The following is a 17,295-nucleotide window of genomic DNA, read 5'->3' as shown; positions in this document are numbered from 1 at the left end:
TATGTATGAGCCTGGTTATAAATGTTTACTATTTTACTTATACTACTGTTTGTTTAAAAACGCATCTCATTTAAAGTTCCGAAAACCCCCTTTTTGTTGTATCCAATAGGGATGGAGGCGTGTGTTTTTCATACGCCTCATTTAAAGTCCCAACCCTAGTTTTCTATATGCAGCCATGTCTCCCCCCATATCCAGCCATGTCCCCCATATGCAGCCATGTCTCCCCCCCCATATCCAGCCATGTTCCCCATATGCAGCCATGTCTTCCCCCCCCCATATGCAGCCATGTCTCCCCCCCCATATGCAGCCATGTCTCCCCCCGCATATGCAGCCATGTCTCCCCCCGCATATGCAGCCATGTCTCCCCCCGCATATGCAGCCATGTCTCCCCCCGCATATGCAGCCATGTCTCCCCCCCCATATGCAGCCATGTCTCCCCCCCCATATGCAGCCATGTCTCCCCCCCCATATGCAGCCATGTCTCCCCCCCCATATGCAGCCATGTCTCCCCCCATATGCAGCCATGTCTCCCCCCATATGCAGCCATGTCTCCCCCCCCCCCCATATCCAGCCATGTCCCCCTTACCTGCATCCCGCCGCATCCCCGCTGCCGCCGACTGGTTAATACGGGCGGGGAACATTACAGCTTTCATTTGAATAGCTGTAATGATTTGTGCCGCGCTGCGTATAGACAACTCCCCCTTGCTCGGGATTGGACAGTTCACCCGAGCAAGGGGGAGTGTCTATACGCGGCGCGGCGCGAATCATTACAGCTATTCAAATGAAAGCTGTAATGTTCCCCGCCCGTATTACCCAGTCGGCGGTAGCGGGGATGCGGCGTAACGGCGGCGGGGGGGGGGTATGCAAGTATTCTATTTCGGTATCAGGGGTATTTGCGGGAGTACAAGTACTCCCGCAAATACTCGGAATCGGTCCCGATACTAGTATCGGTATCGAGACAACCCTAGTTTTTACAATTCGGCCCTGCGTCGCTTTAACAGACAATTGCGCGGTCGTGCGACGTGGCTCCCAAACAAAATTGGCGTCCTTTTTTCCTCACAAATAGAGCTTTCTTTTGGTGGTATTTGATCACCTCTGCGGTTTTTATTTTTTGCGCTATAAACAAAAATAGAGCGACAATTTTGAAAAAAATGCAATATCTTTTGCTTTTTGCTATAATATCCCCCAAAAACATATATAAAAAACATTTTTTTCCTCAGTTTAGGCCGATATGTATTCTTCTACCTATTTTTGGTAAAAAAAATCGCAATAAGCGTTTATCGATTGGTTTGCACAAAATTTATAGCGTTTACAAAATAGGGGATAGTTTTATTTTTTATTTTTTTTTACTACTAATGGCGGCGATCAGCGATTTTTTTTTTTTTTCGTGACTGCGACATTATGGCGGACACTTCGGACAATTTTGACACATTTTTGGGACCATTGTCATTTTCACAGCAAAAAATGCATTTAAATTGCATTGTTTATTGTGAAAATGACAGTTGCAGTTTGGGAGTTAACCACAGGGGGCGCTGTAGGAGTTAGGGTTCACCTAGTGTGTGTTTACAACTGTAGGGGGATGTGGCTGTAGGTCTGACGTCATCGATCGAGTCTCCCTATAAAAGGGATCACTCGATGGATGCAGCCGCCACAGTGAAGCACGGGGAAGCCGTGTTTACATACGGCTCTCCCCGTTCTTCAGCTCCGGGGAGCGATCGCGACGGAGCGGCTATAAACGAATAGCCGCGCCGTCGTCCCGGATCGCTCCCCGACCGCCGCATGTAGCGGGGGGGTCCTGATCGGACCCCCGACCCACATCTAGGCAGGGACGTACAGGTACGCCAATGTGCCTGTACGTGCCATTCTGCCGACGTATATCTACATGTGGCGGTCGGGAAGTGGTTAAACACATTTTTTTGTTTTAGAAGGGACTATTCAATTTAAATATATATCTCACTATGTAAGTTTCCGTGATACTGGAAAAAAAAATCACATTTAACATCCTAAAACCGTTTTTCTCTTTTGTCCATGGACGGACACAGCTTCCTTTAAATCTTAAAATTTGGGTTATGTTCCGTCTATTAGGAGAGGACTAGGCAGACATGTTAGATACTTGGAAACATGTAACTATACCAAAGCTGAACAGCCCTACCCAGGGGGCGGTCCCTCTGGTCATAACCCCTCACCCTGCACTCAGCAGCTCAGTTTTTTTCTACCTAGTGTAGGAGATGAACCTGTCTCCCTAAGGGCCCATGGTCCTGGAGAACTTTTTTTTACTTTTTTTTTTCTTTCCTTTTTATTATTTGATCCTGAGATCTACTATCAACTACCGGCTGGGTGACAGGCTGGATAATATAGATCCTTGTAATCTCCCCAGTCTGGCCATCGAGCGTGAGCAGGCCCTAGCTACGCACTGGGTCGGCCAAGACATACCCCGTTTTGCTCCCTGGTGAACTCTATGCTCCGGGGCCCACATATGACTGGGCTTCTGCTGTCCAGTCACAGTGGGCCATGGCCGGCAGCCACTCCGTACTGCTCGGTTTGGGTCTGTCAGGAACGCATCAGCAGTCCTCGCAGGGACAGGTAAGTCTTGGCAAAATGGAACAGCTGAGCTTTTCTTGGGGTGGTCAATAGGGGGTCTTGAGTCCTCCCTTTCCTCTCTCTCCCTGTCCATCCCTCCTCCCCTGGCTAGACTGGGCCGGCCCTGTATCTCACCGGGGGGTACCAAAGGGGGGGCCTCCGATTCCTGGCTGGGGGCTGCGTGGGTGCCCGGGTTCGCTCTGATGTAGGTGGTCGGCCTTTTTGGGGGTCCCTTTTTGTGTGCCCAGTGTTTGGCCTTTTATTTTTTACCTCAGGATCGTTCCACACCATTTTGAAAGCGCCGGCGGCATTTTCTTGTGGCTGCGCTGTTTCCTATTGCTAATACAGCGGCGGCCATTTTCTTGTAGCCGTGCTGTTTTTATGGCCTATACAGCGGTCGGCCATTTTCTTGTAGCCCGCACTTCTTGGGGGTTTTTTCACATGGTTTGGCCTTCTTTCCTTTTCACTTCTGAACGGCGTGAACGGCAGATCTCCTCGGTGACACCTCAGACACACACTGAACAGGGGGCCTTTTCGGTCCCAATACGCACGGCGGCCTGTTACCCCTTTGAAGAGAGCCTTCTGAAGAAATGGGCTTCTCCTCCGGCTGTGGACCCCCTGGTATCCAGGTTGAACAAGTTCACCACAATTCTGGTAGAGGGGACCCCTGCTTTTAAGGCCCCTACAGATAGGAGGTCTGAAGCTGTGACCCGGTTCATGTTCACCATGCTGGGGTCCGCCTTGCGACCAGTATTGGCCACGGCCCTGATGTCACAGACTCTTACAGAATGGGCAACATTGCTGCACCGTGAGTTGGAGAAGCAACAGGCTTCCCCGGTCTGTGTGGAACTGTTTGACCAGTTAGTGCATGGCCTTAAGTATGTCTGCGATGCAGCCCTGGATACAGTTCCCTTGATTTCCAGAGCATCAGTATCTACTGTGGTACTACGTCGCCTTATTTGGCTTAAGTGTTGGTCCGCGGACCAAACTTTCAGGAAAGCTCTGTTGGATTTGCCCTTCAAGGGTGAGAGGCCATTTGGAGCCTTGCTGCAAGACATTAGTAAGAATGCCACTGGGGATTAAGGGCATGCTGCTCCCACAATCCAGACAGGGTAAGGAGCCCTCCTTTTCTGCTCAGAAGCGTTTTTTTCGCCAATCTGGGCCCGCAGGTAAGCGTTCCCTGGCCGACAAGGGGCCAACTGAGGGACAGAAGCTAAACAAGCCTGGGAACAAATCCGCGACTGCATAAGGGAGTCGGGTGGGGGGGTCACCTTCACAAGCTCGCAGCTCAGTGGACCTCCCTTATTTCCGAACAGTGGGTTTGCGAAGTGGTTTCATCAGGGTACAAGATAGTTTCTTTTTTTTTTTTTTTCTCAAACCTTCATCTTCTTCCGGCTCGACGGGGCAGTACAGGACCTGCTGAGAGCGGGGTAATGGTACCGGTGCCACTGCTGGAAAGTTTTCAGGGTTTCTACTCCAATCTGGTCCAATGTTATCAGTGGTGTACCCCAAGGTTCAGTGCTGGGACCCTTACTTTTCAATATATTTATAAATGATATTGGGTCTGGGATCAAAAGTAACATTTCTGTCTTTGCAGATGACACCAAGCTATGCAGTGGAATAACGTCCTTGCAGGATGTCTCCAATTTACAAGCTGACCTCAATGCTCTGTCCAATTGGGCGACTGAGTGGCAGATGAGGTTTAATGTTGATAAATGTAAAGTTATGCACTTGGGGGCTAAGAATATGCATGCATCATACATACTAGGGGGAGTACAACTGGGGGGATCTGTAGTGGAGAAGGATCTGGGGGTTTTAGTTGATCATAAGCTCAATAATGGCATGCAATGCCAAGCTGCGGTTTCCAAAGCGAGCAAAGTCCTTTCTTGTATTAAGAGAGGTATGGACTCCAGAGACAGAGATATAATTTTGCCCCTGTACAAATCATTAGTAAGACCTCATCTGGAATATGCAGTTCAGTTTTGGGCACCAGTTCTCAAAAAGGATATCGGAGAACTGGAGAAAGTGCAGAGAAGAGCAACCAAACTGATAAGAGGCATGGAGGAGCTCAGCTATGAGGAAAGATTAGAAGAACTAAATCTATTCACTCTTGAGAAGAGGAGAATTAGAGGGGATATGATCAACATGTACAAATATATAAGAGGTCCATACAGTGTACTTGGTGTTGAGTTATTCACTTTACGGTCAACACTGAGGACAAGGGGGCACTCTTTACGTCTAGAGGAAAAGAGATTTCACCTCCAAATACGGAAAGGTTTTTTCACAGTAAGAGCTGTGAAAATGTGGAACAGACTCCCTCCAGAGGTGGTTCTGGCCAGCTCAGTAAATTGCTTTAAGAAAGGCCTGGATTCTTTCCTAAATGTACATAAAATAACTGAGTACTAAGATTTGTAGGTAAAGTTGATCCAGGGTAAATCCGATTGCCTCTCGGGGGATCAGGAAGGAATTTTTTCCCCTGCTGTAGCAAATTGGATCATGCTCTGCTGGGGTTTTTTGCCTTCCTCTGGATCAACTGTGGGTATGGAGTTGGGTGTATGGGATTGTATTGTGTTTTTTATTTTGTTTGTTTATTTTTTTTGAGGTTGAACTGGATGGACTTGTGTCTTTTTTCGACCTGACTAACTATGTAACTATGTAATCTGTTTGTAGTCCCAAAGAAGGACCGGGTTCGTCCAATCCTGGACCTCAAGGCCCTCAACTCCTTTGTAAAAGTACGAAGGTTCAGGATGGAATCAATTCGCTCTGTTGTCGCTGCGCTCCATCCAGGGGATTTTCTGACGTCCTTGGACATCAAGGACGCATACTTGCATGTCCCCATATATGTTGGGCATCAAAAATGCGTTTTGCAGTTGGGGATGACCACTATCAATTTGTGGCTCTCCCTTTTTGGCCTGGCATCGGCACCAAGGGTTTTCACCAAGGTGCTCACCCCGATTCTGGTGCTATCGTGCGCTATCTGGACGACCTCCTTCTGAGAGCTGCTTCAGACTCATAATTAGAGGAGGATGTGGCGATTGCCAGTCAGACCCTTTAAGAATTTGGTTGGGTACTGAATCTCCAGAAGTCGGTATTCGTGCCGACTCGGCGCCTTGAGTACCTGGGCTTGATTCTGGACACCTCAGAGGTGAGAGTTTTTCTCCCGTTTGGAAAAATTGCACCCTTCAGATGGCGGTGAAGCTGTTGGCATCCCGCAGGTGGTCGTCGCTGCGCTTTTGCATGCGAGTCCGTGGTCTCATGGTAGCCTCCTTCGAGGCAGTACCTTATGCTCAATTCCACACTCGAGCCTTGCTGAAGGAAATCCTGTCCAAGTGGGAAAAGTGTCCGTGGTCCCTGAATTGTCAAATCCGGGTGAGCTAACTAGTCAGGACTTCCCTGGTTTGGTGGCTGAGTTCTCTGGCACTTCAGTCTGGAAAGTCGTTGCTTCCCTTTCACTGGACGGTGATCATGAGGGACACCAGCCTAACCGGTTGTGGGGGAGTTTGTGGTGTTCAGTCGACACAAGGACGCTGGACACAGGAAGAATCCCACCTGCTGATCAATGTACTGGAACTTCGGGCGATCAGGCAGTGCCTCTCCACATGGTCACAGAGGCTACAATGGCGTCCAGTCAGGATCCAGTCAGACAACGCCATGACGGTGGCGTATGTCAACAATCAAAGAGAAACAAGAAGCTTGGCTGCAGCATCGGAGGTCGCTTACATTCTGTGGTGGGCAGAGCAGAGCGTCCCGGTTTTTCAGCTGTATACATCCCGGGCGTAGAAAACTGGCAGCGGACTACCTAAGTCGCCAGATGCTGGACCAAGGAGAATGGCCGTTACACCAGATGTGTTTAGTCTCATATGCCTAAAGTGGGGCACGCCAGACGTGGATATCCTGGCTTCTCGGCTCAATCGGAAGGTATTGAGGTTTGTGGCCAGGTCAAGAGGTCAGTATCGGCTAATTTATGCCTTTTCCCCCTCTGAAACTTCTTTGTCTGCTCCGCAGAGTGGAGACCGAGGGGATTCCGGTGATTCTAATTGGCCTTGGCGTCCCTGGTACGCTGACCTAGTGCGCCTGGTGGTGGATGCACCTTGGCGACTGCCAGTGTGACAGGACCTTCTCTCGCAATGTCCCATACTTCATCCTGCTTTACAGTCGCTGGCTTTAACGGTATGGCTGTTGAAAGCCAGGTTCTGAGGGACCGAGGCCTGTCGGACTCAGTAATTTCCACCATGCTGAGGGCAAGGAAGTCATCTTCTTGGAAGATCTATCATCGCATGTGGAAGGCCTACAGCTCTATGTGTAAGGAGATGGGGTGGTTCCCATGGGCATATTCAGTTTCCAGGTTCCTGCTGTTTCTGCAGCGTGGAACGGATCAAGAACTTGCCTTAAGCACCATTAAGGGGCAGATTTCAGCTTTGGCTGTTTTTCTTTCAACGACCCTTGGCGACTCACTCACTGGTGAGTACGTTTGTACAAGGGGTCCAACATGTGGCTCCTCCGGTTCGACCACCACTACCTCCGTGGTATTTGAATCTGGTGCTCTCGTTACTTCAGAATCCTCCTTTTGAGAACATCAGAACATTCCTCTTTTGACACCCTCTCAGAAGGTTGCCTTTCTGGTGGCCATTACATCAGTCAGGGTTTCTGAGTTGGCGGCCTTGTCCTGCAAGTCCCCCTACTTCATCCTCCATAAGGATAAAGCGGTGCTATGCCCGCAGCCTTTCTTTCTGCCGAAGGTGGTTTCAGCTTTTTCACCTGAATGAGGTCATTGTGCTTCCATCTTTGTGTCCTCGGCCGTTGCATCCCAAAGAGGTTGCGTTAAATTCCTTAGACATGGTACGTGCTCTGCAGGTGTATCTGTCTGCTACGGCTCAGTTTCGAAGGTCGGACTCCCTGTTTGTGTCGGTGACTGGCTCAAAGAAAGGCCTGGCGGTCTGGTCGGCCACCATTTCTCAGTGGATTAGACGAATGGTGATTCAGGCTTATGCCCTTAAAGGGCGGGCGCCTCCCTTCCCTGTCACAGGGCATTCGACCAGGGCCATTGGTGCCTCCTGGGCTTTCCAACATCAGGTGTCTGTCTCACAGGTGTGTAAGGCGGTGACCTGGTCGTCCGTTCACACTTTCACTAAGTTTTACAAGGTGAACGTGCATGCATCTGCGGATGCTTGCTTCGGCCGCAAAGTTTTGCAGGCGGCTGTTTAAAGTTGCAACTCCTCTATTGAGGAGCTAGGTCTGTTTGTTTATTTGGGGTGATGTTTGTTTGTTGTGCCCACCCCTCGTTTTTTGACCCTGCTTAGGGACGCCCTAAATGTCAAGATTTAAGGAAGCTGTGTCCGTCCATGGGAGAAAGAGAAAATAGGATTTTCACTGTAAAATCCTTTTCTCCGAAGTCCATGGACGGACACAGCACCCACCCCTTCTTTTTTAAGTTTTTGTACTGCTTTTGAACGAACTGAGCTGCTGAGTGCAGGGTGAGGGGTTATGACCGGAGCGACCGCCCCCTGGGTGGGACTGTTCAGCTTTGGTATAGTTGCATGTTTCTAAGTATCTAACATATCTGCCTAGTCCTCTCCTAATAGACGGAACATAACCCAAATGTCAAGATTTAAGGAAGCTGTGTCCGTCCATGGACTTTAGAGAAAAGGATTTTACGGTGAGTACAAAAATCCCATTTTCCTTGACTGGAAAAACTGCATATTTTGGTATCTCAGTGTCCAAGCATTTGTTCACATGCTCTACACTAAAGGGCAAGCTAAACTGTAATTCAGATTAACCTCAGGTTCACACCTATGCGTTTTTTTAGTGCAGCAGTTTGCAGAAAAGCACTACAGTCTCTTTAATATGGGTTCCTATGGTATAAGTTCACATATATGCATTTTGCAGCCAGTGCATTTTTGGAAAGGGTCCATCTTCTTGCCATCCAAGGGACTTTCAAGAGTCTTCTTCAACACCATAGTTTAAAAAGCATCAATTCTTTTACGTTCAGCCTTTCTTATGGTCTAACTTTTACAGCCATAGATTACTATTGGAAATACCATAGCTTTGACTGTACGGCACTTTGTCAGTAGGGTGGTGTCTCTGCTTTTTATAATGTTTACTAGGTTTGCCATTGCATTCCTTCCAAGAAACAAGCGTCTCTTAATTACATGCCTACAGTCATCGTCTGCCGCGATCTTGGAGCCTAGAAAGATCAAATCTGTCACCTTTTCTATTTTTTCTCCTTCTGATTGCCAAGAAGTGATGGGATCGTTTGCTATGATCTTAGTTTTCCTAATGTTCAATTTCAGGCCAGCTTTTGCGCTCTCCTCTTTCACCTTCATTAAGAGACTCTTTAGTTCTTCACTTTCTGCCATTAGTGTGGTATCGTCTGCATATCCGATTGTTCATATTTCTCCCTGCACTCTTAATTCCGGCTTGTGTTTCGTCGACCCTGGCATTTCGCATGATGAACTCTGCATATAAGTTAAAGCTGACCTTCAGTAATTTTTTCCATCTTTCCATCTATAAAATCTTCTGCTCTTTTTCTAACTTTGTATAGTAAAATGCATTTTTTTTTTCTGCCAGTAAATACCTTATACAGCCCACTTCTTCTTTTTTGTCTGGTCATTGGCCTAGGCTTATGACCTCGTGCACAGCTCTCGCTCTCATGAGTTTGCCAGGAAGGGAGGGGGGTGAGTCCTAAGAGGGCCAATGAGAGCTGGAGGTGTGCTTCTGTGTGTCTGTGTAAATCCATGAATTGAACAGGCAGCAGCTTCAGCTGCCCACAGTTAAAATGGCTGCAGCCAGACTTGGTGGAGGGAGATTTCTGTAGCATATTTTGTAAGTACAGAATCGCAGTATATATCCACATCCCACCTGGCCACTGCATATATACGGCCGAGTGGGTGCTTCCTCCTTCTGAGTGGACATTCAGGAACATCCCTCAGAAGAAGGGGGATCGTGCGCGTGCCCACGCAGCCCTGATGCGCTTGTGTCACCCAGACACGACGCATCTCCGATTGGCAGGAGGGCTCGGCCCTCCTGATCACATGACGGCTGTGTCCAATCACAGCTGTCATGTGATGTAAATAGAGAGCCGTTTGCTAGGCGATAGGCTCTCCTCTCAGAAATTGTCAGTGAGGAGAGCGGATCCCTGCAGCCGGCTGGTGATCAGTGAGTATGAGATGCTTTTTACACACTAATCACCAGCCTAAGGTCCCCAAAACACATGTCCTCACGCAGTAAAAATACCTGTCCCCCACATATGTAACAGTAAAATCATATGTCCCAATGATTATCTGCACACACGTCTGTGGTCACCTGCGCACATCTGTACATGATCATCTGCGTACATCTGTCTGTGATCACATGAACCAATTTATTATACACTTAAAGCGGTGGTTCACCCTCCTTCACATCATTAGACCATTACATTCGGCATCGTAGCGCGAGCTACGGTATGCCGGTCTTAAATTTGTAATCCCCGTACTCACTGTGCTATCGCTCATTGAAGAATCCGACTCCCGCGGGGAATGGGCGTGCCTATGGAGAGGGAGGATGATTGACGGCCGGCTCTGGCACGTCACGCTCCCCGAAGACAGCCGGAGTAGGTCTCGGTTCTTCACGGCGCCTGCGCACAGGCTATGCGCAGGCGCCGTGAATAGCCAAGCCTATTTCGGCTATTTCCGGAGAAGCGTGACGTGCCAGGGCCGGCCGTCAATCACCTTCTCTCACCATAGGAACGCCCATTCCCCGGAATCTTCAATGAGCCATAGCACAGTGAGTACGGGGATCAAAAATGTAAGACCGGCATACCGTAGCTCGCGCTACGATGCCGAATGTAATGGTCTAATAAAAAAAAAACATTTTTTTTTTTTTTTAACAGGGTGAACCCCCGCTTTAAGTGGCAAAGATGATATTTGTATTACTAATTATGTGAACAGACTGCAGTTCCTCTTTAGTAAGTAGGGTGACGATCAACATCCTTGCCGCACTCCTTTCTAAATTTTGAAGCGGTCAGTTGTTCCTGTTCTAAATGTTGCTGCTTGATTTGCATACAGGTTTTTTAGAAGACAGGTGAGGTGGTCTGGTATTCCCATTTCTTTCAGTATTTGCCACAACTTGGTTTGATCCACACAATCAAAGGCTTTACTGTAGTCAATAAAGCAGAAGTAGACCTTGTTCTGGAACTCCCTTGCTTTCTCCATGATCCAACAAATGTTAGCAATTTGAGCGCTAGTTCCTCTGCCTCTTTGAAATCCAGCTTATACTTGTGGTAACTCTCCGTTCACATGCTGCTGAAGCCTAGCTTGTAAAATTTTCAGCATAACCTTGCTAGCATGTGAGATGAGTGTGGTTGTACGGTAGTTTGAACATTCTTAGGCGCTGCCTTTCTTTGGTATCGGATTGTAAATTAACCTCTTCCAGTCCTGTGGCCATTGTTGAGTTTTCCAAATTTGTTGACATCATGAGTGCAGCACTTTAACAGCATCATCTTTTAGGATTTTAAATAAATTGGCTGGGATACCATCACTTCCACCAGCTTTGTATTAGCATTGCATTCTAAGACCCCACCTGACTTCACTCTGCAGGATATCCAGATCAAGGTCAGTGATTGCATCATTGAGGTTATACGGGACATTCAGATCATTCTTTTATAGTTCTTTTGTGTACTCTTGCCATCTCTTTATCTCTTTTTGCTTCTGTCAGGTCCTTGCTATTTTTGTCTATCGTGCCCATCTTTGCACAAAACTTTCCCTTGCTAGCTCCAGTTTTCTTGAAAAGTTCTCTAGTCTTTCCCATTCTTTTGTTGTTTTCCTCTAATTCTTTGCATTGATTATTTAAGAAGATCTTTTTGTCTTGTTATCCTCTGGAAGTCTGCATTCAGTTGAGTATATTTTTCCATTTTCTCATTGCCTTTTGCCTTCCTTCTTTGTTCATCTATTTGTATGGCCTCATCAGATAGCCCCTTTTGCTTTCTTGCATTCCTTCTTCTTTGGGATAGTCTTCATTCTTGTGTCTTGTATGATGTTACACACTTCCTTCCATAGTTCCTTAGGCACTTTATCAGATCTAATTATTTAAATCTGTTTGTCACCGCCACTGAGTATTCACAAGGGATCTGATTTTTAGATCAGATCTGATCTGGTGTTTCCCACTTTCTTCTATTTTAAGCCTGAATTTTGCCATAAGAAGCTCATGGTCTGAGCCGCAGTCGGCTCCAGGCCTGAGTCAGTCAGCTCCAGATCTTAATGAAAAAGAGAAATCACCGCTCTAGAATACTAATCAGAAAGTCTCCTCACCTGATCCAAAGCCTCGGGTGCTGGCAATGCATGGAATGATGCAAAATGAAGGAAAAACGTTCTGGACAGCCGCACTCCAAAAATAAATTGCTTTTATTATAAAATAAAAAAACACACAAAAAGCATGCCACAGCAGACGGGGTAAAAAGCTGACATGTTTTACACCAAACCTTGGTGCTTATTCATAGCTTACAACATGGAAAGTGGATGTCCAGTGTATATACAACTATAGGTTCCCAGCTGCTATCCTTTTTGTCATGTGACCTATAGTTGTGTATATATACTGGACATCCACTTTCCATGTTGTAAGCTATGAATAAGCACTAAAGTTTGGTGTGAAACGTGTCCGGTTTTTACCCCATCTGCTGTGGCATGCTTTTTGTGTGCTTTTTTATTTTATAATAAAAGCAATTTATTTTTGGAGTGCGGCAGTCCAGAAAGTTTTTCCTTCATTTTGCACAGCTCCAGGTCTTGTTTTGACCAACTGTATAGAGCTTCTCCATCTTTGGCTGCAGAGAATATAACCGGTCTAATTTCAGCATTGACCATGTATCATATATTTTTTTTTTTACATTCAGCTGTCGGTTGTTAAGGACGCGGCAGCCGGCTTCCCGGCCCGCTCCTTAGCAACCAGCAATGTACAGTGTGTTTTAAAGAGAATAGAAAAAAAATGCAAAATGCATGAAAACTTGCATGCAAAAACTCATGAAAAACAAGGGTTTAAAAACGCAAAATACCAAGAACTGAATGATCAAAGACTGCTGATTACTCAGTTCTTGGGTCAACTCTGAGCACAGAGTGGTGAGTATCGGTCACCAGCTCTATCCTCTGCCCCTCCAGCACTCACTGAAACGACAGATTGTGGAGAAGGCAGGAGCAGTCGGCTCAGGCTCTCAGCATGCCATTGAAAGGCTGAAAAAAGGTGTATATTGTGTCACCGGTGCTCATCAATATTGTGAATGTGTTTAGTATCATACACATACAGTGCCTTGCGAAAGTATTCGGCCCCCTTGAACTTTGCGACCCTTTGCCACATTTCAGGCTTCAAACATAAAGATATAAAACTGTAATTTTTTTTGAAGAATCAACAACAAGTGGGACACAATCATGAAGTGGAACGAAATTTATTGGATATTTAAAACTTTTTTAACAAATAAAAAACTGAAAAATTGGGCGTGCAAAATTATTCAGCCCCTTTATTTTCTTTTTTTTACAAATAACACTTTTCCCAGTTTTTGTTTTATTTGTTGGGATTCCCATACTTCTGTAATAGCTTTTCAACACTTTGTGGTCTTGTAACAGAATAACATAGTAGACAAAAAACACTGAAGACATTTGTGACTAATCTAGTAATGTACATGGGACCTTAGCATATAAAAAAAGAAATATTAAAAAAGGCACGGCACAATGAGGTTTAAGCTCATGTTTGTGAATGGTTTCTTTTAAAAAATAAAATATTTGGTCGCATTCATTGCTGTTTTCCCCTGGAATGTTAAGAGATAATAAAGAAGAAGTGAGAATGAAAGACTTTAAAGGAATGATGTGCAGGATTTTTTCTTCACTTCCGATTATAAATTGTTGAGTTCAAGTAGCGTTTGGTCCATAACTTGATGCATTCCCATATTTTCTTCTTTGGCATTAGCCAAGTTGTCTTCAAGATCATCAATAGTCTTTTCTAGTTTGGCAACTGTTCTCTCTGCAAACTCAGCCCGGGGTTTCAGCCTCTTTTAGTTTGTCTGTTAAGATCTTTATTTCCTCTTCATATTTGTCTTCTTTTTCAGAATACTTTTCAGATTGAGCTTCCAAAGATTTTAAGTTGTTCGTTACATTTTTCAGTTCTTCTTCTAGATCACCACACTTAAGTTCAGACACTTCGGCGCGCTCCTCTGCCCTCTCCAGCTCACCCTCAAGAATGACCAATTTACGAGCCACCTCCTCATATTTGCGATCTGCTTCCTCTGCAATATGTTTGGCTTCTTTGAGTTGCATTTCCTGAATTTCCATTTTTTCCTCATCCTTCATTGCTCGGTTCTCTATTACCTTCATACCTCTCTCGCTCTCATCAGCTGCCTTTTCTGCTTCTTCCAGTTTCTGTAAAGCTGTAGCTAGACGTTCCTGAACTCTATCCAATTCTTCTTCTACAAGCTGGATTCGACGATTCAAGGCAGCTACTTCTCCTTCAGCTTTCCCCCGCATGTCCCGTTCTGTGTCCAGATCCCTCTGGCAAGTCTGCGCTCTGTCTTCAGCATCGTCGGCCTGTTGCTGCAGAGCCTGGATCTTCCTCTTCACCGCTTCCAGGGAGTTGAGTCCTGCCATTGTGGAGAGTGGAGCGCGCGCTGGTCGGGATTAGGATGGTGTAACGGATGGGTGGAGTAGGCAGGCAGTGAGGGAGAGAGCTGTGAGGAGCGGCGTGCAGGACCAGGCAATGTTACATGAATGGAGACTCCTTCCTGCACTACAAGTCTACTCAATGACTTCTACGATGGAATCAGCCCCTTTATTTTCAGTGCAGCAAACTCTCAGAAGTTCAGTGAGGATCTCTGAATGATCAAATGTTGACCTAAATGACTAAGGATGATAAATAGAATCCACCTGTGTGTAAACAAGTCTTTGTATAAATGCACCTGCACTGTGATAGTCTCAGAGGTCCGTTTAAAGCGCAGAGAGCATCATGAAGAACAAGGAACACACCAGGCAGGTCCGAGATACTGTTGTGGAGAAGTTTAAAGCCGGATTTGGATACAAAAAGATTTCCCAAGCTTTAAACATCCCAAGGAGCACTGTGCAAGCGGTAATATTGAAATGGAAGCAGTATCAGACCACTGCAAATCTACGAAGACCTGGCCGTCACTCTAAACTTTCAGCTCATACAAGGAGAAGACTGATCAGAGATGCAGCCAAGAGGCCCATGATCACTCTGGATGAACTGCAGAGATCTACAGCTGAGGTGGGAGACTCTGTCCATAGGACAACAATCAGTCCCTGTATACTGCACAAATCTGGCCTTTATGGAAGAGTGGCAAGAAGAAAGCCATTTCTTAAAGAGATCCATAAAAAGTGTTGTTTAAAGTTTGCCACAAGCCACCTGGGAGACACACCAAACATGTGGAAGATGGTACTCTGGTCAGATGAAACCAAAATCGAACTTTTTGGCAACAATGCAAAACGTTATGTTTGGCGTAAAAGCAACACCGCTCATCACCCTAAACACACCATCCCCACTGTCAAACATGGTGGTGGCAGCATCCTGGTTTGGGGCCTGCTTTTCTTCAGTAGGGACAGGGAAGATGGTTAAAATTGATGGGAAGATGGATGGAGCCAAATACAGGACCATTCTGGAAGAAAACCTGATGGAGTCTGCAAAAGACCTGAGACTGGGACGGAGAATTGTCTTGAAACAAGACAATAATCCAAAACATAAAGCAAAATCTACAATGGAATGGTTCACAAATAAACATATCCAGGTGTTAGAATGGCCAAGTCAAAGTCCAGACCTGAATCCAATCGAAAATCTGTGGAAAGAACTGAAAACTGCTGTTCACAAACACTCTCCATCCAACCTCACTGAGCTTGAGCGGTTTTGCAAGGAGGAATGGCCAAAAATTTCAGTCTCTCGATGTGCAGAACTGATAGAGACATACCCCAAGCGACTTACAGCTGTAATCGCAGCAAAAGGTGGCGCTACAAAGTATTAACTTAAGGGGGCTGAATAATTTAGCACGCCCAATTTTTCAGTTTTTTATTTGTTAAAGTTTGAAATATCCAATAAATTTCGTTCCACTTCATGATTGTGTCCCACTTGTTGGTGATTCTTCAAAAAAAATTTAGTTTTATATCTTTGTTTGAACCCTGAAATGTGGCAAAAGGTCGCAAAATTCAAGGGGGCCGAATACTTTCGCAAGGCACTGTATATTCAAGTGGACTGCTGCAGTACAGTCAACACCTCAAACTATTGAGGTGTGTGAACCAAAAATATGTATACACCAGAAAACAAGTGCCCAGATAAATTCAAAAAGTAAAGTCCAATGCTCCTCAGAGACAGAAAACTTGTATGGATTCCATATGGTGAATAAATCAAAATAGTGAATCTTCCACCAGTTGTGCCACCAATTTCCAAAATGCACACTCACCAGACCAAACAACCAGCACGCTGTTTCCCAGTTGTGTAATGGACTTTTCCTCTCTTTGCAGCCCTCTCACTGCACTCCTTTTCCCATGGGATGATGTTTATAGTTCTCTTAAAGCAAAGGACTCAGCATTTTAACGTTCATTTTAATAAAGCGACACTATTTGAGCATACAACACTATGTTGAGTCCTTTGCTTTAAGAGAACTATAAACATCATCCCATGGGAAAAGGAGTGCAGTGAGAGGGCTGCAAAGAGAGGAAAAGTCCATTACACACCTGGGAAACGGCATGCGGGTTGTCCCTATAGGCGATTTATTATATTTTGGTCTGGTGAGTGTGCATTTTGGAAATTGGTGGCGGTGGCACAACTGATGGAAGATTCACTATTTGGATTTATTCACCATATGGAATCCATACAAGTTTTCTGTCTCTGAGGCGCATTGGACTTTTTTACTCATTGAATTTATCTCGGCACTTGTTTTTTGGTGTATACATATTTTTGGGTGAATTGATTTGTATGACTTTTTCATATATTTAAGATTTTTTTGGGGCATATTTATTTAACCACTTAAGACCCGGACCAAAATGCAGGTAAAGGACCTTGCCCCTTTTTGTGATTCGGCACTGCGTCGATTTAACTGACAATTGCGCGGTCGTGCGACGTGGCTCCCAAACAAAATTGGCATCCTTTTTTTCCCACAAATAGCGCTTTCTTTTGGTGGTATTTGATCACCTCTGCGGTTTTTATTAGCGAAATTTTGAAAAAAATGCAATATTTTTTACTTTTTGCTATAATATCCCCCCAAAAAATAAAAAAAAAAATAAATATATATATATATATATATATATATATATATATATATATATATATATATATATATATATATATATATATATATATATATATATATATATATATATATATATATATATATATATATATATATATATATATGTGTATGTATGTATGTTTTCCTCAGTTTAGGCCGATAAGTATTCTTCTACATATTTTTGGTAAAAAAAAATCGCAATAAGCGTTTATCGGTTGGTTTGTGCAAAATGTATAGCGTTTACAAAATAGGGGATAGTTTTATTGCATTTTTATTAATTATTTTTTATTTTTTTTTACTACTAATGGCGACGATCAGCTTTTTTTTTTTTTTTTTTTTTTTGTGACTGCGACATTATGGCGGACACTTCGGACAATTTTGACAAGTTTTTGGGACCATTGTCATTTTCACAGCAAAAAATGCATTTAAAATGCATTGTTTATTGTGGAAATGATGGTTGCAGTTTGGGAGTT

General features: G+C 45.0%; 2 protein-coding genes across 3 annotated transcripts in view; one reads left to right on the top strand and one right to left on the bottom strand.

Annotated features, from left to right (window-relative positions):
* Window positions 1-17,295, top strand: part of XRCC6 (X-ray repair cross complementing 6) — a 247,393-nt gene that overhangs the window by 49,137 nt on the left and 180,961 nt on the right. The window lies entirely within an intron of this gene.
* On the bottom strand, window positions 13,082-14,248 carry LOC120945477 (tropomyosin alpha-4 chain-like). The gene is given in 2 exon segments (XM_040359640.1): window positions 13,082-13,576; window positions 13,578-14,248. Coding segments are annotated over 2 exon segments (747 nt in total). The 5' UTR covers window positions 14,181-14,248; the 3' UTR covers window positions 13,082-13,432.

This window comes from Rana temporaria, chromosome 7 (assembly GCF_905171775.1).
Source record: "Rana temporaria chromosome 7, aRanTem1.1, whole genome shotgun sequence".
Classification (NCBI taxonomy): Eukaryota; Metazoa; Chordata; class Amphibia; order Anura; family Ranidae; genus Rana; species Rana temporaria.
This window is presented reverse-complemented; position numbering and strand designations above follow the sequence as displayed.